Below are 23,380 nucleotides of genomic sequence, written 5' to 3' on the forward strand. Positions count from 1 at the left end.
AGATTCGGCCCTAGCTTCTACCTTTCATCAAAAAGGCCCTGTTGGACACCCTTGGTGTCCCTCATTATCTCCAAATACATCTAAAACCTGTCTCCTGCCCACAAAGCAAAACCCTGCTCTCACGCACCATGGACTCGCGGGCCCTCCACACTGCACCTTTCTATTGGACACAGAATGCTCGTGTTTTGAGGTCCTACTATTTGGAATGCCCACCTCAAAACCCAAGAGAAACTTTAGACCTCTATGCTTTCAGAATGCCCCTGACAACATGTCTCTCTGGTGATGCATTTGTATAGTGGTTGCCTAGTTTCTCATACACTATCATGATCTCCCTCTTTCATTCATCTGCACTCGCTCATCCTCTCATTCACTCATCCTCTCACTCAGCTCCCTTGCTTCATTGTGTCTTTCTATCCCCTTTGTCCCCTCTCACTATCTCTCGTCCCCTTTCTTTATTGCTCCATCTTTCTTTCATTCCTAACTCTCTATTTCTAATGTCTCGCTCCCTCCTTCTTTCTCCGTCCCTGTATCCCTTCTCTCTTGTTTTGATTCGTTTTATTTCTCTTCCTGTTCCCGCTTACATCTTATCTGGACTTCCCACTTCTTTTGAGATGTTATTTCTTTTACTAGTTTCTAAAATTAATAATGTATATATCTATCTTTTCCACTGCGGTGCCCTGGCATTATACTAGTTTCCAAATTGAATTGTTATGTCTTTAAATACTAATCTAACCGGCATTGGCAAAACCAATAGGCCTGGCCTGGATAAACTGATGTGATGGCCTTTTATTATTTTCTATTGTACGGCTATGCCACATGAATAAAAAGAAAAGAGAAATCTTGCGACCACCAAAACCTGGGAATTATCCACGTGCAATTATTAGTAAAGACTAAAGGTAGCGTCAGTTTGGAATTAATGTAAGCTAAAACAAACTATACAAAGATGAGTAAAATAAACACCGGATCAAGATGGAAAATAAAAAAGCAGTGGCAAATTAAATTATTGGTCACCATCTCGGACACTGAAGTTTACTCCTTTTTGGGCAGATCTGCACATGTGATGGAGCAAAAAGTAATCACTCACTACAAGAGACAAAGGCTGCTTGGGTTGACCCAATGTCGTTTGCTGTGAGGGTGGATGGAAAATGTGAATGAAAGTTGAACTAACCAATGGATGAACCGGGCTGACCCAAAGCGTCTCTATGTATACATTCATATATTTGTATTTATTTGTCTGACCTGAGCTGGTAACACAGCTAAAGCTGTCTCTAGGCCAGATCTAAAAATGTTAAAACACTAATCAGCAAAAACCGGAGCAAGGATAATGTACTTATAGAACTTTTAAAGTCACCTTCAAGGCGCCACTAGTATTTAAACCTTGATGGACTCGTGATTTTGCAACCCTTACACAGTTTAAGATTAGAGATTACCCTGTCACTAAATACTGTGTGAATGACTTTACTAACATAACATACATTAATGTATTTCGCATTATCAAGCTCTTTCATTCTGATTTCCTTGAACTGGTACAACTTTTGTATTTTGTTAAATCTGCCGCACAGTCTGTGAGTAAAGTAGCACATTCTCTGTTATTTTTCATCGCCTTCTCTGAAGCATATTCCCGGAATCTGTTCGGTGGCTGATGGCGACGCAGCAATATGGAACAGCCAAGAAGTTACTGCTACAGTTCACACACCGGAACCAGGTGGATCTCGCGAGTGACGTCAGAGGGGTATACACTGGTGAGTAAATTAACTTTGTGTGTACCCTACTTGTTCTGTCGGGCAGAATATAGAAAATGTAGCTTTGATGACCGCTTCTTTGACACTGTACAAATGGCAAGGACTAAGGTGCTAAGCTTTAACTGTGGGTTAGGATCCTAATCTTTTGACTCCATTCTGGGGCCCTAGGCTGGCATGGAGAGTACCAGCTGCTGATTGTTGTATGGTTCATTGTCTTGCTTCATTTCAGGGTATTCTTCTTCCATTGCTAGTCATTTCATTTTGTACCAATGTCTGTAAACAACCGACACTTGCAAATGTTGATGTCTCAGAAGCTTTGATTGGATGCCAACAGCCCACCATGAATGTCTGTGCAAATGCACATTTCATCTCTTACCGCCCCACCTCAATCCAAAGAACCTGATCTTACGGGGGGCTTGCTATTTGTCCCTTTTCCACTGCTTTCAGAAAGAGAAAAGATAAACTGAGGGCAGATGTGAAATCTTATTCTCCTACATTCATTAATCCCTTTCTAGGTTTAAGTAACATGCAGTATGGTCTTCATATGAGCCACTTGTAACCTTCAATGAGATTAGCTCTGGTAGGGTTGCCATGACGTTTTTCATGCCTTCAGCGCTGTATAGGAATTTCGGAGTTTAAGGGCTTGAAACAGATGAGGATAGTTCGCAATTGAAAATTCTTTGTGTTTCAACTGCGAGAATGTAATGGTTAAATACATATATCTAGGTGTAGTGTACAAATCTGTTCTTCGTTTGGGGTACTAAGACCCCATCATAAGATAGGCCATGGAAACTTCTTTTCGCTCGCATATTTACTCATTTTAAGTCCACAAACTGGTGACTGTATCCATTTTATTTTCTCTCAGAATACCAGATATTTGATTCCCGTCAGTCTCATATACCTACTGTTCATAGAGCGAAGAGCTTCTGAACCTCTGATTACAGGAGGCTCCGGTCCATCTGAAGCCCACCCGCTGATAAAATGTGATATTGCACCAGCATGCGGAATGACATTTAGGAGAAGGACTATATTTGCCTGTGAAGGAGTTTTGTTTCCCTCTGTTGCCAAAAGGACTCCAAAGCCTTATATTTGCCATTGTCTTTCTTCCAAAATTAGACTTGTTCTGGACGATGTTTGGAAGGTTTCTCACAAGCAACTTCTCATGGAAAATAGCCAAGATGCAAAATATTATTTTGGCTAATGATGTCTGAGTCTCGAAAGAAATCCATGATTTCCATAAAAGCCCACCTCTCCCTGATATCTGCTTGGCCGAGAGAGACCTGAAGACCATGTCACACAGTGGTTAAAGGCTTCCATACTGAGGCGCAGCACTGCTCTCTTATGCAGGCAGGAAGCAATTGCAGACCAAAGTAAATATTTTCAGCAGAATAGGTAATACCTAATACTAGCCCAGCTTATCACAAACCATTAAAACAGGAGTGTTGCCTTTTGCTTTGAAGGCTTTAGGTTGTGTTTAAGGAGGTCTGTGGTCAGAAAATGTCTTCGAGCAACTTATGAGAAAATGCAGTCAGCCAGGAGGTGGAGCAACCATTTTCACCCTGCCATCTATAGTAGCCTTGGAAAAGGCTAAATCCAAAAGCTGAGACGCCTTTCAGGGTAAACAGATGTGTTAATAGACTTTGTGGTTAGCGTTGCATTAAAAGGCTGAGTGGGTGGACTTCTAAGCACTCTCAATCTAGGCAGATAAGGGAACCGAGGTACAGGGGTGATGAAGTGACTGGACTAGGATTCTGTAAAGTGCTTAAATAGAGAGAGACCCATGTCTCCGTATTACAAAGTCTCCAATTTAGCCAGTAGGCCAATCAAATTGTACCTTTAGGAATGGTTAAGGACAACTTTGTGATCTGGCACACCATGAAGGAATCAACTCGGAACTAAGTGTGGAGGTATACATTTTTCATCTCCCAAGTTCTTTTTAGTATCCAGTGTGCAATACTTTTTTTTTTGGTATATAAAATAGAAAAAAATACAGTTGACCGTCAACAATAGAGAATAATACCAGAGCGATAAAGAGAAAGCCTAATGTCGAATACAGTAGACAATTTATGACTGCCATTAGTAACCTTGAAGAGCTGCAAAAAGTATAAATTAGAATAAGGTTAATATGAACAGAAATTGAAATCAGATATCTATAGGGGAATCCCTTAATAATAATCCCATAAAATAAATCAATATAGTGCGAAAACACATTTGAGGCAATGATTTTACATTTTGTTTAAAGCTATGTATTTGCAGAGTGGTGAAGACTTTACCGGGAATTAGGACAATTGTAGACTTTGCAATAGCTTCCTCAAATTAAACAAAAAAGATGATTATTTCCTCAAATCTGGGACTAAGGGCTACGAGTTTCCATCAAGCCGTCCTCAAGCCGGGAATGTTGAAACTTGTGACAATAATAGTTTATTCCACAGATTGAACTGATCTTTTGAAGTAATTCCCAAAAAAGGCTTGGCACTGCGGGCGGGTGGGGTGGGGGGGGGGGGGGGTGTTGGCTCTGCGAACATATGACTCGGGTTAGCATTAGTGGCAGTGCATCTGAGATAAGCAGACCACTCTTCAAACCCCTCCTTCTTTGAATGTAATATATCTTTGATAGTGTAAATGATGATTGTGAAGGTCTGATGTACTACACCATGTTCTGGGAATCTCCCCCTACAGTTATATTTTCTATTTGTTCAGCGGGTGTCGGCTATGAACACCCGACAGAGCAATGACCAATTTAGCATTCACTGTAAGCCAGCCCTTGTCCAATTCCGAAAGGTTTGGAAAGCTTTTCATCCCATGGTTAATCATGTTGTCATTGGCTTTGAATCCACAGCTTGACACCTCGCTTAGGAACACTTGAAACAATCTATAGATGAATATGATCTGGGTCTTACTAAGCTTGTAAAATAACCTCTCCGATACCACAGCATAATGGTGCTCTCTTCACTTTAACTCTCTGATTGGATGGTGGACAACCATTAGGCAGATTGCAACCCAAGACATTTTAAGGTAATATTGTTGTAAGTGCCTCGTGGATATAATATCCATTTGGTGATGCACGTGATTGATCATTCACTGGCCTCTACATGGCTGAAGTGTCGTAGGCAATAGAAGGGTTTGCTAAATCCTGGAGCTAATTAACTGCAAAATGGGATTACCTTTGTGTGCGTTGAAACTATGTTCAGATTGCACTGTTTTTTCTGAGAATGGTTTCATGTATAGCTGTTTGTGGATTGAAACATTACCCACTCTCCTCCTTCCTCTGATGAAAATAGAGTGAAGATTTGGGATTAAACTCTTTGACCAGACCTATATGGACAAAACACAGGATTGATTTGCAGTGGTGGGTGACTAATGTATGTGTACCTGATTTATTGTCAACCTATATAAACTGGCTTCTCTTGAGAGGTATTTATGGGAAATCGGATGAAAAAGAGTGCAAAGGGTGTGGATACATGGCATGGATTGAATTCAATGACTGATTAGATTAGAAAAATAATTTTATGCCGCCTTCGAGGTGGAGTCTCTGTGGAGTCGAGTGTGGTGATGCATCAACACCTTCTCCTCAAGATTAAAAGTACAGTAAAATGAATCCTGAAACTTTGTGTGTTTTTTTGCTAGTTGTGATAGAGCTAGGGAGGAGAGAAATGCTCCTCTTGTATTGCCATATATGTAAGGACAATCTAACAATTTCATAAGCCAAGTTTAATGGCTCTGTGTCTTTTGGGGGGGGGGGACCTTGGTACTGAAGGGAGAAAGACGGGTCTTACCCTCAGCAGATTCGACATGCAAAATGGAACACACCAAGAACACCAAGGAAATATTTTAGCTTCTGAGCCCGGCTAGTGCACTAGCTAGCTAGATGCTGGACCTGTGCTCAGCAAAGGCAAGTTGTGATGAACCACAAATAGAGCTCATTTTTCCAAGCTAAATGTCACTGAAGGTCGTTCTGTATCTCTGCGACCAACCACGGTTAATTATTTAATTGAGAGAAAGGGGAAAATTGGGGTTGGGTTTCTACAATGCTGAGAAAAGAAAGCATATCATGGCACAGGGAGCAAGAGAGGGTGTGGACTTAAACCAGAGCGACCCTGTACTTGGAGATGATACTTGGAACAACTGTAGCATGGTTTGTGGCTAGAGGTGAATATCTGGCACCCTATGCCTGCCTATTTTACTTCTAGTGCTGCTAAGGAGTTCTTCAGTCATAGGCCGCAACAGCAGCCATGCAGGCCAACAGAGCTTAAGCAGGACAATCAGCTAGGTCCTAGCCTCGAGGACGGGCGATGGTCCGCCTGCAGCTCCATATGTAAGAAACACTAAGCTCCACTCGTGTTAATATTGGTGGAGAACTATGTTTTGCTTGAGGAATAGTCCATCTTGTATGCTCAGTCCTTGGCCGTTCAGAATAAGATTCAGTGTGTTTTTCACGAATATAACAAGTCATGGGGGAAGTGGAACGAGTATAGAGGAATGATATGCATGCCAGTTGACTGGAGTGGACATGGACGGATGTCTGAAGAGATCTGATGAGTGAGACGGGAATGCCAGAATGAGGGGAAAAAGAATGCTTTATACCGTTCTATCAATAGATTTTATCAACCATTGCCGGACGCTACTTCGATGCATAATTTTGTGAACATGATTGTCATTGTAATGCAATGTTTAGTTTTGCAATAAAAAGATTTATTAAAAACATTGAATATAACCAGTATGGTTAAGGCAGAAATTCCTTCCTTACTGAGAGTACTGAATACAGGAGCCTGGCCTTGCCCTCTGGATGGACTTTGTGGAGCTGGTGCCTGTGACTCCAGCAAGGTATATTCTCCTGAGCTCTTCTCTGGTGAGACCCTTTGTGTAGCTGCTCCTTTCACCACGCAGATTCTGAAGACAGAAGGTTTAGGATGGAATAAAATACTTGGGGTACATATTGTCACTGTTGTTCCCCTGTAGGTAGCAGACAATCTCCCACTTGCATTCACCATTCATACAAAAGAAGTTTGCGGTCATCACTCGTCTATCTGATGCTTGCATTCATTATTGCAAATGCGATCTATGTAATATTCAGACTTGCTCATTAATAAAAAATAAAAAAATCAACACACAGGTTCCATGTACCAGATTTCAATGGAATTAAGTTACACAAGGAGACTAGTAGAAGCCACCTATGATTGCAGCAGTTGCACCTCAAAACTGCACAAATGCTGCTACCAGCCGGAACTTCCTTTAGGGACTCAACGGTGCCCCCACCCATACACACACACACACACACACACACACACACACCACCGTAGGTCTTAACAGTGGAGAAAGCAAGTGAGGGTCTCTATTGTCCAACTGCTCACCAAGTGATTCCAGAGCGAGCACTAAATATGGTGTTCGGAGGTCCCTTCGAGTTATGAACCCCTCTTCTCAGCCAAAAAGGAAAACATTTAGGGGAACTTCAGAGACAAAGGGGCAGGGGTTAGACATTGGTACGTTCAGCGGAGGACTTTGCTATTATAGCGCTGCTCTTGAGGGAGTATGCGGAATGGGAAGTAGGATATAGCTGTCACTAGTGCAAACACTGCTGTTAACTCATCCTATAACTCACCAGATGTTAAAAGTCCAGGCTGCTAAGAGTCCTGTCGGTGGGGTTGCTTCCTGCCTGGTTTGTGTCCCTCTGCTCCTGCATGTGCCCATCTGGATGGGGTTTAGCACAGACTGTGATAAGTGCCATGCTGTTTCAGTGATGCATCTCATAGCATGCCCCGTTCTCCTAATGTCTACCCTTCCATCAGCTGGATGTGCCGTGAATGGTAAACATTAAACCATAGTCCGAGTGCAAGGGGTGGATGATGATGCGATCAAAGTTGTTGACCGTAGAGCTTCCATGGAGTGACCTTGAGGACCACCACTATGAGAGGTTGTGGGATATGTAAAGGACATTGTCCTTCTTTGGATAGGACTGCGCCCATGTTGCAAGAGTCTCCTTGCAATTGCGCCAATACTCCTGTGTTCATGAAATGTACAACACACCTATATGCTCATACAATTTTCAGTGAATTAAATGCTCACAGGTGACATCTGTAGTAATCTACAGGTAACAAATGTCAAACCACGCAAGGACATCTCGACGTTTTATCCTTCCAGTGTCGGGCAGTGCTAGCACGTCTTCCTTGCAGCACTAACCAAAATAAAGCAGTATTTACAAAACAATTATTTGACGCACGAGCTTAGCATGTTCTGTTTGTGGGTCATGCTATAATTCTTCTCTGTAATCACGCTAAAGACATGGTCGGGGACCCTCTTTCTGACTTCGTTTTGTTGAATCTCTCCAAAAGCTGATAACACGGTCTCTGACTCGACTGCTCCACATCTTCTCCAGCTACAATAAGTGCCCTGCTTTTCTTGTCGTACGCCAAAAGAGACTGAATGCCGCCGCATTTTGGCAAAGATTAGGAAAAGAGGGAAATAGTTTCAGGCAGTACCTTGTTCAGCTTCCAGTGAAGAAAAGTAATGAGCCTTTCAGCTGGTTTTCTCAATTTTAATTAGTCTGTGGTTTTTTTGGTCTTGCAGTTTAGCTGCAGCTGCGCAGAGCATCTGTCCTGCTTATCAGACGCAGGCTGGCTGTCACTTTTGATGAATCACATAATTGGCTGTTCTCGTTTCTATCTTTCTAAAGTTTTCCTTTTTTTTTAGATTCATCTTTTGTCGTGGGTTGGTTAGTTTTTGTGTCACGTTTCCTGTTTAGCTCGAGGGAAATCATGCAGCGAAAGTTTGCTTTACTGTTTAATACTAGAGTGTGTTTCTTGTTGTATTTTGCACTCAGTGTAGGATTTCAAGATACTACATGCACATCAAGGGTTCTAGAAATATATTAGTAATTTGAAAACACATAAATGGAACCACATTTATTTAAACATCCTATTCACCCCATCCGCTCTACTCGAGTCTGGGTGCCTTGGTGGCACGACCATGTTGAAAATGCGTGCCAGATTCAACGGAGTAACAGGGCTTGGTCTATTTTGACACGTGGTTAGGCAGTGTACTCACTGACATACTCAAGATCAACCTGGTAGGTAACTCTACCTCAGAATCTTTTCAATCAGTGACTCATATTCTGCCTTGAACTAATCCAAAAGTGGCTGTCAAATACCTCTCTGAAGGTGTGCCCCCTGAATGTCAAATCAGCAATATCAATGGGATAGAATATCGGAAATAAAAGATCAACAGGTAAGTAACTCTAGATTTACGAGTTATAGAGATACCTATGTGGTACATATCTCTTCAAGGTACGTAGATGTAGTTAGGAATAGTAATTTTAGTGTCCTATATGCACTTGCCTTTTAATACTTAGTCCCTTGATATTCTGTCTTCAATGTTAGTATGCCAGAATATTGTTGGTATCGAGATTCAGTAGTACAATCCCATCTGATGCATAGCCCAGCAAGACCGAGTCCCTCCTGTTCACCAACAGCATCAGGGCACAAGTCCTAAAAAAAGAAGTGGGAGGACGCTCCAAGTTAGGTGGTGTCACAGGAAGTGAAGTCACAACAGAGTGAATTCATGAAAGGTAGTCCCCTCTTATTACAGGGAGTCCCGCTTCACTTGTGGGGCCAAGTTAACACACTGTGGAATGAAGCGTCATTCTCTGTATTTTTGGGAGCAATGCTGTGAAAAGCTCTGTGAATCGACCCGGCAAGGTTACACAGCGATGGGGGCAGGTACAATTCAGCTACAATTCAGCTCTCCCAAAATCTACAGTACATTCACCAGATTAGGCGCTGGCCATTGGCCGCAGTTCACTCTTTCCTAAGGGGCCTTCTTGTAGCCTAGTACACCCACTACCACCATGTGCCCCCTGGCAGCTGCCATGCTCCTTCCCAGTGTAATCCATGGCCCACTATACTTAGTGGTAAAAGTATACGCACCTCCGAGAGGGGAATCTTGAAAGCCTCAGCAATCTTTCCATACAGCTCCTTCACATTGGTGAAGCCCTCAATGTGGCCAGCTTTTTGGCAGGGGGGACGGCGTCCACCCGGTAAAATAAGTGGGGGACTCAGTCTACCCGCGTCGTACCCCGACTCGAGCCCTGAACCGCATCAATCACAGATTCAAGCTTGACTTTCCCGCGTGGACCTGGTTAGCTTCACCCACCTCCCCTTGCAGCCCCTACAGCTTATCAGCCAAGATGGCTGCTAAAAGGGAGCCTTAGTGAGTAGCTCCGGGGCTAGGGATCTCCAAACTGGATTAAATCCCCGAACAACCCCAAAATGCGACCCAGGACCAAGCGGAACCAATCCTAGCTGATCGGAACATACAGAAAGCGTAAAGGAACACAGGAGACGCAGGACGCTGAAAAGAATCCTGTACCTAGTCGGTGGGCAAGGCTGCCTCCTCTTTTCGGACTCCTCGGACGGCGGACCCCTCGTGATGCAGACAACTGGATGTGGAGCAATCGTGAAGGACCCACAGCTGACACTTATTTGCCATACGAGATGAGCCAGCGGACCTGGGGACTCGGAGGACTTATCGGCGGGAACTCCGGTGCCTGTGGACACAAGCGGAACGTCGTGGAAAGGCGGAGCTGAGGGACCTCGGCGACCGACAGGAGAGGTACGTCCATCCTCACCCCCGACGCGGCCCCACCAGCTCGCAAAGGAGGAAAACGAGGGACAGCAGAGACGAAGGGGGAATGGAAAGCGGGGCGCCTGACCTTAAAATGGCGGCCGTGTCAGACACACTCAGTCACTAGATGTTGCCACTCTCTAACCCAGGGGCATAGACAGCGAAAGAGGACTGGCTACCCGGAAAAGGAAGGAAGACACCCCAGATCCCCCCCCCCCCCCCCCCGAACCGACGAGTAAAAGTGAAAAGGGACAAACAAGTCCAGGATTGGAAAGTGAGACAAAATGATGAACAGTGAAATGGGACCAAACAACTATTTCTGAAGGGGAATGAGAGAAAGTCTTTTCAGGAGATCGGGGACAGTCGGCTGACATCTTGAACTGATTAATCTCATCACAGACAACCCTCTACACAACTAGAGATAGCTAATTAATTAATTACTGTGGATGGCACTGCAACTACAAATGTCAAGTAGAACAGGGTAACATAATTATCTAGGATCAATTAGAGGATACCCACTACAGTGGAACTACACCTATCACTACGAAACAATAGGCGTGGAATCACTTCAACCTCTATATCTTCCACGATTACAAAGTATAGTAAGAGAAAACCACATTACAAAGTAAACTACACCTACCACCGTGAAACAGTAGCACTGGAGTTACTTAGATCTCGAGATCTTCCACAATATATTAACAGGGAACGACTCATTACAAAGAGACAATGGAAATGGATAGAAGATACCAAGGGTCGATTGGATCTAATGCAAAGAGCATAGAAAATCCTTCTACGCTATCTAAAAATGCCGCCAAAAAATTCAAACATAATACCCTGAGAAGAAATCCGGACACTTTGTTCGCTGACCCTTATTTCGATAGAGTTAAAGGCGTCTTGATGAATGACCTGATATTCTACACAGACAAAACAGCTAAATGGCGTAATGCCCTTACAAAAATGCTGTTCACAAAAACTATAAAAAACATACCACATGGCACAAAAATAACGACTTCACTAACTAAAAGATGTAATACAGAATTATGCATTACCATGTATAAAACAGGAATAGTGCTGATACAAGCAGCTAACAGAACTCGAGGAATTTGAGAACTTTCCAAACCTTAAAGGAATCCATAGAAGATCTAAGCTACCAACAACACTTGACCCCACCAGAGGTCAACCCTGTCAACAATGTCCCGACCACTAGAGACACCAATCAAACGGACGGCCAGAATAATCAAACCGCGTACTCCGGAGAGATAACTGAACTTGCAATGGCAATACCGGAGAATGTGATAGAAAGGATAGCAAAGTCTACTAACCTTGGAAACAAAGAGAAGACCCTGGCCCCAAGGGAGGAGCCGATGCCACTATCTCAAAATCCCACTTCGCTTGAAGAGGGTACCTCAGCTCCTAGCGAATCCCCCTATGAAGATAACCACGTAATGAACAAGGAAGAGGGTATCCACCTTCCTCAACCACACGTGAATGCGAGACTTGAATCCCATGGATCCCTACCCACAATTACACCCCCAACATCACACAACATAGGGAACAATGGGGGCACCTCTAATAGAGTCAGGAATGACAATAAAAGGAAGGATAAAAAAGAAAGATCTGTGGCAATGAGAACAGATCAATCACGGAGAAAAGCAAAATGTAGAACCCAGACAGTTAGGTCTATCCCACATAAGAAATCATCCCGAACGGAGAAAGAAGTCAAGGAGCTCCAGAAACTGGTAAGCGACCTGGCACAAGTCTCGATGAAAGTCTCAGACAATTGGAAAAATTTGGGAGATGACGATAAGTACGCACACTAAAGTCTCACACATCCAAAATCTTGTACTCGGGCCCAACAGACCAATCCCTTGGCAAATGAAGAAACATTGGCCTTACTCCAATGGTATGAACAACCGGCCCGGGGAAGAGAGGAGAATATCAAAATAGTACCTATTGACTCTAATAGAACATCCAGAAAGAATGACAGGAAAGCAATCCACCACAACTTACGACATATCCAGGTAACCGCAACCAAATCCGATAATGGAAATCTCTCTAACTCACTGAAACCCCTAAATTGCCTACTACTTAACTGTCGTTCGGCAACGAAACATGCATCAGACATAGCTGCTCTCCTCATTAACAAGGAAATCGACCTGGCCATCCTCACGGAAACATGGCTCAGTGAATCATCATCTAACATCGATCTCTTAGTACCACCACAATATAATATTGTTAGGTTAGACAGACCAAGGAAAGTGGGAGGAGGTATAGCTTGCATTCACCGGTCAGAGATCGAAGTCAGTCAATTCCAATCTGACCCCCTAGAATCTTGTGAATACCTTGGTCTTAATATAAGATCATCAAATAATCAAAGATGCAATATGCATGCGTTCTACCACCCACCGGGAGAGAACGCAAAGTTCACAGAGCAACTAATAGAGATCATAACGGCCAACACTAACTCGGATGCCAACAATATATTCCTAGGCGACTTCAACCTCCACTGGGACGACGACAATGACAAACTGGTTAACTCGCTTAAAGACTTCCTGATTGAGCTAAACCTTACACAAGCTTGCACCCAACCTACTCACTCACAAGGAGCGACATTAGACTGGATTATTTCAAGAAATAAAGAGGCATCAATCCTCGCTATAGACCCGTGTGACTGGTTGGACCATCACGCTATAACATTCATGATACCTACAATGAAAAAGGGCAGGACCATACAACCCCGCAAGTTCAAAAAACTGATCCGAGATACAAAAGAGGCCAATATTGAACGATTGGTTGAAAGATGCGAGAAAGACCTGAAACCACCTAACAGTCAGAATGTTAATGAGTTGACGGATCACTACATAACCTCAATATAAAACCTAGTCAATGACACCATGCCACAAAAAATGAAAAGTCTCAGAGAAGCCAAAAAATCCTTGGTTTAGTGAATCACTGAACGAAGACAGGCGCAAACTGAGAATGGCCGAAAGGAAATGGAGGCAACATCCCTCCTCTCCCGAGCTGAAAGCCCTCAGAAATACCAGAAATCAATACAACAAAAAGATAATCAATTCCAAAAAAGAATTTATAAGAGCTGAACTGGACAATGCCATAAACAGACCACGAAAACTGTTTGAGATTCTAAAACAACAGTCAAATAAACTAACCAAAACGGTTCAAGAGAACTCAAGAACTCCCATAGGTTGCGAAGAATTCTCCACATTTTTCACGGAGAAAACCAAACTGCTGGAAACTGAGCTCACAAGTGCTGCGGTCAACCTCCTGACCCTTCCTTCTCCTGATAATGAGGCCATTGTGACAACAGAGGGTCCCCAAACAAAAAATAAGGCAAATTGGGACACTTTTGAATTATACGACCAGGAAAAGATCGCCAAAACGCTAGCGGAGCTCAGACCAAACAACCATTACCAAGACCCTCTACCGGCAAAGTGCGTAAGAGAAATCAGCCACACTCTAGTTCCGATCTGGACTGAGATAATAAATGCTTCAATGGCACAAGGGATCCTCCCTGACTGCCTAAAAACAGGTCAGGTCGTGCCCATCATCAAAAAACCGACAGCGGATGCAACAGACCCGAACAACTACAGACCAGTGACCAACATCCCTTTACTGGCCAAACTTATTGAGAAGTGCGTGCAGGACCAACTGAGTCAACACATTGCGAAGTTCTCATTATTAGATGATTGCCAATCTGGATTCAGAACGGGGCATAGTACGGAAACTGCGATCCTGCATATTGTTGATGACGCCTTACAAGCCTTAGATCGAAATCAAGCATGCCTACTGATTCTCCTAGACCTGTCATCCGCATTTGATGACCAGGCTACAAGACAGGATGGGTTTGTCCGGAAACGTGCTGAAATGGTTCAATTCTTTCCTGCAGAATAGGACTCAACGATTCCTGGTCAACCAAGCAATCTCCTCCCCGCGCCCTAACGCAATCGGGGTCCCACAAGGTTCAACGTTATCCCCTGACCTATTCAACTTGTACGTGGAACCTCTCACGGAGATTCTGCGAAAATCACAGATATCGTATCACATGTATGCAGATGACCCGCAAATATACATAAAGATCGCCTCCCTTGATGACATTGACCTAATGAACGAGACACTAAAGAGAGCTCTGCAATGGTTAACCTCTAATCATCTAAAACTAAATGCCCATAAAACAGAATTCCTACTAATTTCACCAACAAGGAGCCTACCCGAGGTAAAGGAATGGACTAAACTGGTGACCGCGCTGAATTGCACCCGGCCCTAGTTAATTCAGCTAAATCACTAGGAATTACGTTAGATGAGAACCTCGACATGAAAGACCACATTAACTCAATGGCCAAGAGCGCCCGCTTCCACTTGAGCTACCTAAGAAAACTGAAACCGTTTATCTCAGAGGCGGATCTAAAATTGGCTATCCAATCCCTAGTTATCTCGAGGATCGAATACGGCTGCACCACATTAGCTGGCCTACCAAAAACATCCACAGCACCACTAAAAGCCTGTCTCAACGCAGCTGCAAGACTTATCAAGGGATCGAAGAAATTCGGTCACATATCTCCCCACCTGAAAGCACTAAACTGGCTACCTTACGAGGCCAGAATTCAAATGAAGATGGCTTGTATAACTCACAAAGCGGTTTACTTCAACACGCCGAGATACCTAGCCAAGAAAATTATGCTATCCGGAGGTAACAGACCAACTAGAAGCGTTAAGGAGTTACTACTGAGGCCAGCCTTTTTCCGTAAGAAAAAGACCTATGACCGAGCGTTCTCTGGAGCTGCCCCTAGAGTCTGGAACTCACTACCACCAAACATCAGGAAGATTCAAAATACTGTAACATTCAAACGGGAACTGAAGAGCCACTTGATGAATAAATACCTTACATAGAGAAGCCTATTGATCACTGATATGAACATCTACGCCAAAAAGGAGGATGGCCTTGTCAAGAATTTTCTGAAGATCAATATCTGACAAATGACTGATTTCACGTTCAAGACTTCGGCTATTCCCTTTACTACTACTTCACATCTATGTGATCTGATAACTGTATCCCATAGCCAAAACTATATAACCTCTACCTCACTTTGGCTTATCTCTGTGATCCTGGATACAAGCTAAGCCTTATTCAACTCTTAATGCTAATTGCACACGTGATTGCACTGGTAATGCTATATAACCCTACCTCACTGAGCCTGGCTATATGCCTAAGACTTAAGTTAATACTTATTCACCTCGTAATGCTAACTGCACAGGCTTAAGAATATATATATCTAATCACCCTTATAGCCTATCGCCTTCTACCTCCTATATGTTTGTTGTTATATTTGCTATTATAATGTCTATTTGTAATCTACCTTCTATGTTAAGCGCTCTGATACCCACGGGTCTTGTCCGCGCTATACAAAACACTATAAATAAATAAAATAAATGCTGAGTCCCTTGGATTCACCTTTAACTACATTGACCTCTGATTCAAAGAACCCATCTCCAGGAAAACTAATACAACATCCTTAAGATGGTGAACCCATTTCTTGCAGAAAATAGTTTCTAAAGAAACCCTAACATTCTACACCTGGATGAAGGTCGCTCTCCTCAGTGGTCTCACAGCCTCTAGCATCACTGAAAAGTATCCTACACTCAGTGGCACCGCTCACAAAGGGTCTGAAGAAATGTGTCCATATCGCCTTAAACCTGAAAGGGCATTGGTTCCGCTTCAATGAACATATTGTCTTCAAGACTAACTGTACCACCTCAAAGCAATCAGAAAAATGTCCCGATATGCCAGGCCAAGCAATAGCTACTTCTGGTAGACTGCGCTACAACAGGATGAAGGACTTGACCAAACTGGACACCAAAAGATGCAAGAAGGAAAAACCCTGAAGACCGACCTTCTCCATCCATTCACCCAATATCTGGAATAACACCCCCATCTACAACTTAGTAACCTCCAATTTGGACTATGCAAACTAAGCGGGTCTGCAACATTCATCCAGTTTTACAGCAAAATTCCAGTGGTTTCAGAGTGCTGCTACTCAGCTGTGGGTGCGTTTCCCACAATTGTAACACATTTATCCACTGCTACATGGTCTGTCTAAAGCTAAGTGCAGTCTTTTAAAAACATCACCTAACCTGGTTCATGAACATATGGGAGCTCTACTGGTGTAATTGCTCCTCTGAGGTTACTCTTTTTTTGACCATATGGTTCTATAGTTGTGTAAAACCATCCATAAATTTTGTTTCAGCTGATGGTTGTGGTTTTGTCTGAATTCTCAATATGTTGTCGGTCTTAAATATTGTGGAGAGGAGAACTGAAACAAAACTTCATAAAACATCTCCATATCTGGTTAATATGGCATCCACAATTTGAGTCGTTTCTTAAAGTCCCCTTACAGAATCTGCCAAGGCTCACTTGAGCATTATTATAACATACAATGAATGTAAAGATGAGCAAAATTGTCAACATAACCTCCACCCTATGCACAAGGTTACATGATACTCTAACTTTAAACCTGTGTCTTTACCTATCTGTGAGAAAAGAGAGAACTCCTTGAGGTTTTCCTATGATGAAAAATAGTAATTTAACCACAGGACACACATATCCCTATTAATGTCCCATGTCTTAAGCATATGTATCGCCTTCCAGTAGCTTTAAAGAAAGACATCAGACGGGAGCATTTCATCAGCTAGCGAGGTAAAGTCGAAAGAGAAATACAAAACCCATTGTTATCAGACAAAATCATCATTGCAACACTGATGTCTTATCCAGACTTGCACCTGTGTGCTTAATGATAGTATGAATTCTAGTCTAGAAGTTTCCATACTCTTTAGTGTTGATTTCGTCAAGCTTCTCCAGGTTATGAAGGAAATTCTTTTCTCCTCCTCCAAATGAAAAGTTGTCCGTGTTGAATCTTATTGCAAAATAAATGTGTATACTGTGTATCATTTGGGAATGTCCGAACTATGGACAAATGTCATGGCTAAATATACATTTTAATTAAAAATGTAGTGTTCTCCTATCATTTTTAGGTCTCGCTAGACAGCTTATGCATGGTCTTGAAGAGACTGTTGAAGTCAATATGTGGGCTTCAGCCCACCCACAGACTACCCATTTGTTGGCTCCATCGTAGCTCTCATATACTTTCTCCCCATTTATCCATGGCATGCATACATAATGCGGCATCTTGTATTTAGCCCTCCTCAGGAGCATAAACCAAGTACTGGTATCCATCCTTTGTTTTTGAGCACTTCACACAGATGCCTATGTTTTCACTCGCTCAGTGGTCCATTTGCTGTTTTCCCTGTCAGTATTCTATCGACCGCTCTGTTTCTGTAAAAAGGCCTGTAAATCTTGTTATCTTGTCACATTTGCTGTGCATTCAAAGACTAAAGTCGAATGACAGACGATGTTTTCTGAAGGGATCTGTAAACTTTTCTTTCTCCAACTTCAGTGAGAGGCTATTCTTTGCTAATGTACTGATGTTGCTTGCCCCTCCCTCAACCTATTCTCGCTTTTCTACTTGATTAATTCACCCACCCCCTCCCTAATCGCTGCTTACCCCCTCCTTGCTTGTCCCTTCTATCCATCATTGCTTGCCCAGTCCCACTTGCTTGTTATTGCAACCATGCGAGTGACGTTGCTACCTCCTTTCAAGCGGTAGGCTGGGGTTTCAATATGGTGAGTCTCGCCACACAATACTGTCCCATCGCTGCCATCCTCTGTTAATCTGCACCATCCTATTCTGAAGTATTCCTTCCGTCAAAACCAGAAGTTGTATTTTACTTATTCCCCTTTTTATTACCCTAATAGGAGTTTATTCTGATACTTTAAAAAAAATGCCTTTGAGCGGGGAGTGCCATCTGGCCGATATTGCTACTGCTGTTCGTTAAGATTCCGTCGGCTGCAAACATTGATAATTGTGACTTTTTCTGCGTGTTTGTGTTCTAGCGCCATGAGAGGCTTTACAGAGTGTCCCTGCCCCTTGCGTTATATCTCAAAGCCACACATTTAGATTCTAAGCCTAAGCACCACTTGCTGTTCTGATGCCCCACAGTGCTACTGAGCGACCAGTATAGTTACATTTGAGCCAGGTAAATGCCTTACATTGGTGAGGTGGAGCTCTCGTAGAGTGGCAATCGTGCTCTTTGGAGGGCTTGATTTACTTCATCGTGAACAGGTTTTATGGATTAAGCAGGTCAGATCACTTAACTTAGCACGAGCCGATACGGGCCCGACGCACAGGGCAGGGCATGCCATAGATAGATGGCTGCTTGTCTAATACAATGATACACTGGGAGAACCCTCGTCAGGTGACCTGGTCGGATCACTTTTTACTTCTGTTTTCCTGGCATTTTGAGTGTATGAATGAAATCAGACTATCCATGCCAACAGAAGAGTGGGATTAAATATTGGAACACAGTTACTATTCCAGACCTTAGGAGAATTGGGACTGAATCCAAACCAGTAATCAAGCACTCGTTCAGAGAGTGGGATATGTCTATTCGGTCCTGGCTCACAAAGGTGGATGATTCCTTTGCCCCAGTGATGGCCGCTAGAAAAGTAGCTGCGGCCCGTTCAACAAGTTGGTTCTCTAAGAAGCTAGTTCTGGAAAGAGCAACATGCAAACAATTTGAAAGGGAGAGGAGACACCACTATCATGAAAATGGCAAAGCCAAACAGTGCCCCTGCCCCCTCCCCCTCCAAAGACAGTTGCCAGAAATCTGGGCGTTATGTTTGACTCTAAACTATCCTTTAGTGCCCAGGTACCAGCAGTATTTAATTCATGCTTTTGGATCTGTTGTATGCTTAGGAAATGTCTCAACTTCCTGCCTCATGGTGCACACATCACTGTGGTCAGGGCACTGACTCCATCTAGGTTGGACTATGTCAAATTTCTCTACTTGGGTCTCCCTGAATATCTGGGTCCGCATTTACAAGCAGTCCAGAACATGGCTGTCCAGCTACTATATAAACTACCCAAGCACGCGTCTGTATCTCTGCTCCGTGAAAAGCTTCATTAGTTACCGGTCCGTAAGAGCATTATGTATAAGGTTCTGACACTGACACATCAAGGCCTCCTTAATAACGGACCTGCTCATCTGAATGAGAGGATCAAAAAATATAGACCAGGAAGGTCACTGTAACACTGTTTTACTCCTAGTCCAGTTAAAAAATAAAACAAGGAAGAGTCAGGGCAGCTAGCATGTGGAATTAGATGCCTAGTCATCTAAGATCTATCATGGAGGAAACTAGATTCAAGAGAGCTGAAAGCCTATTTATTTGAACTATAGGGATTGTAGGACTCCTGACAAACCATGCCACTATTTTCGTCTCCGATTGCCAAAGCACTGGTACACTTATGGAGTAGCCAAGCGCTATATAAGATTCACTCAATCATTCATTTATTCGTTCAGGGTCCTTTTTTAGGCCTCGACTATGCAGTGCATGTGCTGTGTTTGCGAAGGGGTATTGTTTACAATAAAGGGCTTGGAGCCCATCGTGTGTTTCCAATTCTTTGGCTCCGTTGTTGCCCTTCTTTGCTGCCTCATGATTAACCAGCGCACACCATGCGTCACTTCCTGTTTTGACTCTGGCGCATGAATGAAGGACATCCGATGAGGAATTTCTCTACTGTTGGCTATAAAAGCGATGTATTAACAAAGAATGGGCCGTCTTCTTTGCAGTCCTATATTATGCAAAATTGTTGATGTTGAATCTTTTATCTCGAGTACTTCCGGCGGAACGTCAAAGGTATTCCCGCCCTTCAACCACCCTCCTGTCCCTTTTTCTTCTCTCCAAGCACTTTTATCCCATGTTTCTTCTCCCCCTCCCATGTTTCTTCTCCCCCTCCCAACCCCTTCTATGTTCATTCTCCTGACAGAAAGGGGGTGGGTGCGCTATGAAGCGGCCAGCTCTGGCTGATTCATATTGCTTTTCTTTATTCATCCCGTTATTCACCCCACCCCATCTCCAACCCCCATCTGATTGCCAAAGCCAGTAGATAGCCCAAAGGCGAGACCTATTGGCTTTATCAGTGCTTTTTTATTTAGTCCTCATAATATTGGTCTGTTTGACCAGTGATTCTTGAGAAGGGTGACTAGGCAACCAGTTGTTACAGATTTTATACAGTATTGTATTATAATTAGGGCTCCCGGTTTTCTGTTTCTACTGATTTTTACAGATCAATACAGACGGGAAACTATTTTTTTCCGGTCTGTATTTGTTTAAATACAGAAAAATACTGAAAATAGGCCTTCTTTAGATATTTTATTATTTGTTCAATCATGAGTGCTAGGTCAGTAAGTGTACAGATGGAGGTAGGGGAGATTAGAAAAAGACAATAGCTTGCCTAATTAAGTGCTGATCTACAGTTATCTATTCTATTCTTCAATTCAAGTGTTTTCTAATAACACTATTGCGCTGTATACTGCTAAAACCTTTTGGACATTTAAATGTGAGCATACATTTATCAGTCAAATAAATGTGGAAACAGGCCCATTACAGCTTCATGTATACAGACCACACAAAATAAAAATGGATAAATGCAGACGGAATTGTGGAAAAAATAAATACCATAAAACCAGGAGCAAATACCTTGACTCCGTGTGCCCTAATTCTTAAATTCCACCCACTTGCACTAGACCATTCTAAAACGTAATCTGGATTCTGCTCACATAGAACTTCTGTAAGAAGTTTGAACAGCTCAACATGAAGAACTGGTTACCCACATGGGGCCGAGCCGGCGTGACTGCTAGCATTTGGATATGGCTGGGAGGCGACATTCTAGCTTTATACAAAACACCTTACTAAATAATTAAATAATGGTGATACGAGGTGGGTAGAAAAATAATTTAACGCATTGCTGCAATATTTCATGTATATCATTAATTTATCGTTTTTATATTTTCTTTTTAAAGGAGTAAAGCGTTGTGCTGGTTTCATATAGGAGTGGTAAACACTCACCATAAAAACGAAATCTCATTTTACTTCAAGACCGATTCTAAAATAAATGTTGGTCATGCCACAATGTTATAGTTGGCTGTGCAAAGGCATTCTGTATCCCTATCCAGGGGCATTCATACGTTCTTCCAGGTTTAAGTCTAATTCCAATAATTCTGTGCTGGAAAAAACACAAATCTTTTACTTCCTCGCAGAAGAGGAATGCGCTACCGTACCATTTACAGGCAGTTTAAACGTACTAATAAGGGGTTTAGAAAATCCTTTCATATAGTCTCTAAAAGGAGACTATTGTAGTAATCTGTCAGAAAATACCCAGCATAGCATATCTTTCCTTTCAAAATAATAAGTACTTTTCAGAGTGTGAACAATAGAATGTTCTTGCAAAGTATAAAGAAGTTTCCAAATCCATTTTGCTAAATACTTCATTTTGGAAATTCTTAGCTGTTCATTTTATTTTCTGTCTCATGCAAAGTGACTCCAATAGAAGGGCGTTTTTTTCCTTGTTCAAGAACATGATTTGCTTTGTGTGAAAGACACTTAACAGTGGTTCTTAAAAGCTATTTGGTAAAAACAAGTTGTCTTGTTTCTTTACAGTTCTACGTCATCAGATTGTGCTCTAGTTCTTTGTGAGGTTTGCAAAAATGTGTTTTAGTAGCCATGAGGATTGAACTGATTACAGGCATTCCTATTTATTGGTGCAGGAATAAATCAGAACTACTATATTCAGGCAAGGCTTTCTCAACAGAAGGGCAGTTTATTGTGCAGCCGGTCATAACCTCAGTTACCTGCTGCTCTCAGCAATGTACTCCATTCCCCAGAGCACCTTACTGTAGGATTCTGCCTCAGAAATTTTATGAGGAGATCCCTAAACTGAAGAATGGAACTTACGGAAGGATCTACCACAGTACCTAATTTGAGGCGGTGGTTTCTGGTGCTCGGCACAGCACATAATTGCGTACACCGGCACTTAGGACAGTCTGCCACATGGTGGCGCTGTCTGTGTAATTTAGAGATAAACAAAACAGCTGTTTACTATTTCAATATACATTTAAAACAATTCATTCTACCTTCCAAACCATTCTTATAGCTTTAGTGGCCTGGAATAGTTTGAATTATCAGTGTTATGGCTAAACGTTACGCAGTTATAGTCGTTAACTTTGCTGGCAGCGGCAATGGGTGTTTAAAACTACAGTGACCACCTGACAAGGGCCCTGGCAGATATTTTATTACAAGTTAAGCACTGATCTACAAGCACATCTGTAAATTCTGGACAGGACAATGGCCATGCTGATATGGTGTTGTCGTAGCAAATGTTTGATAACATGAAAGCTATTAACCTTAAAAGTGAGAACTACAGACACCTCCAATCTCATTGGTCTACTCTGCTTCAACGAAAGAACTTTGCCTCACTAGTCACAAAAAGTGTCTCTACATCTTCTGTTCTTCGGTCACACAGCAATCACCGAAGCAGTTTCCCAGTTGAGCAGCTGTGTTACCCTGCTAAATCTTGACTAAAGTATGCAGCAATAGGAAGAACTAAGGGCCTGATTCACAAAGTTTAACATATATTTTGTGCAAGTTTACTATTTTATTTTTCCCTATTCACAAACGACGAGTTAATAGTAGGTTTACGACTGAGGAAAACTCAGCACAGAAAAAGATTGGGGTGCTTATCTTTTTATATGCAGAGTTCTCTACCCCAACTTCAGAATCTCCACAGTCGTAATAGCAACACAACAAAAAAAATAGTAAACTTAGACATTTGTGTAAGTTTATCTTTAAGATTCAGGCCCTAAGTGTCTTCTCTTTTCCGGCTTCTTTTTTTATTAATTTTTTTTTTTACATTTTTTTATTAACCACGTCGCTGCTTCATAGTTTCCCCTGCTGAGCTGGACAGCAACGAAAACTGGTGTGGTCATGACGAGCTCAGCTCGTCATGAGCACCTGAGAGGTATATGCCATGACGAGCTGAGCTCGTCATGAGCATGGAAGGGGTTAAGGCATTTTCCCCTTTTTTGTGCAGGGCACAAGAATTCATTAATAGAAT

At 42.5% G+C, this 23,380-nt stretch overlaps 1 protein-coding gene across 1 annotated transcript in view; it reads left to right on the forward strand.

Moving 5' to 3' along the window:
- The window catches only part of LOC147669894 (solute carrier family 22 member 23-like), a 214,641-nt gene that overhangs the window by 44,031 nt on the left and 147,230 nt on the right, over window positions 1–23,380 (forward strand). The window contains exon 2 of the mRNA XM_086948163.1: window positions 1,615–1,742. Within this exon, the coding sequence (XP_086804289.1) occupies window positions 1,615–1,742 (128 nt within the window). The remainder of the gene's footprint in view (window positions 1–1,614; window positions 1,743–23,380) is intronic.

This window comes from Lissotriton vulgaris, unplaced genomic scaffold (assembly GCF_964263255.1).
Source record: "Lissotriton vulgaris unplaced genomic scaffold, aLisVul1.2 SCAFFOLD_1127, whole genome shotgun sequence".
Classification (NCBI taxonomy): Eukaryota; Metazoa; Chordata; class Amphibia; order Caudata; family Salamandridae; genus Lissotriton; species Lissotriton vulgaris.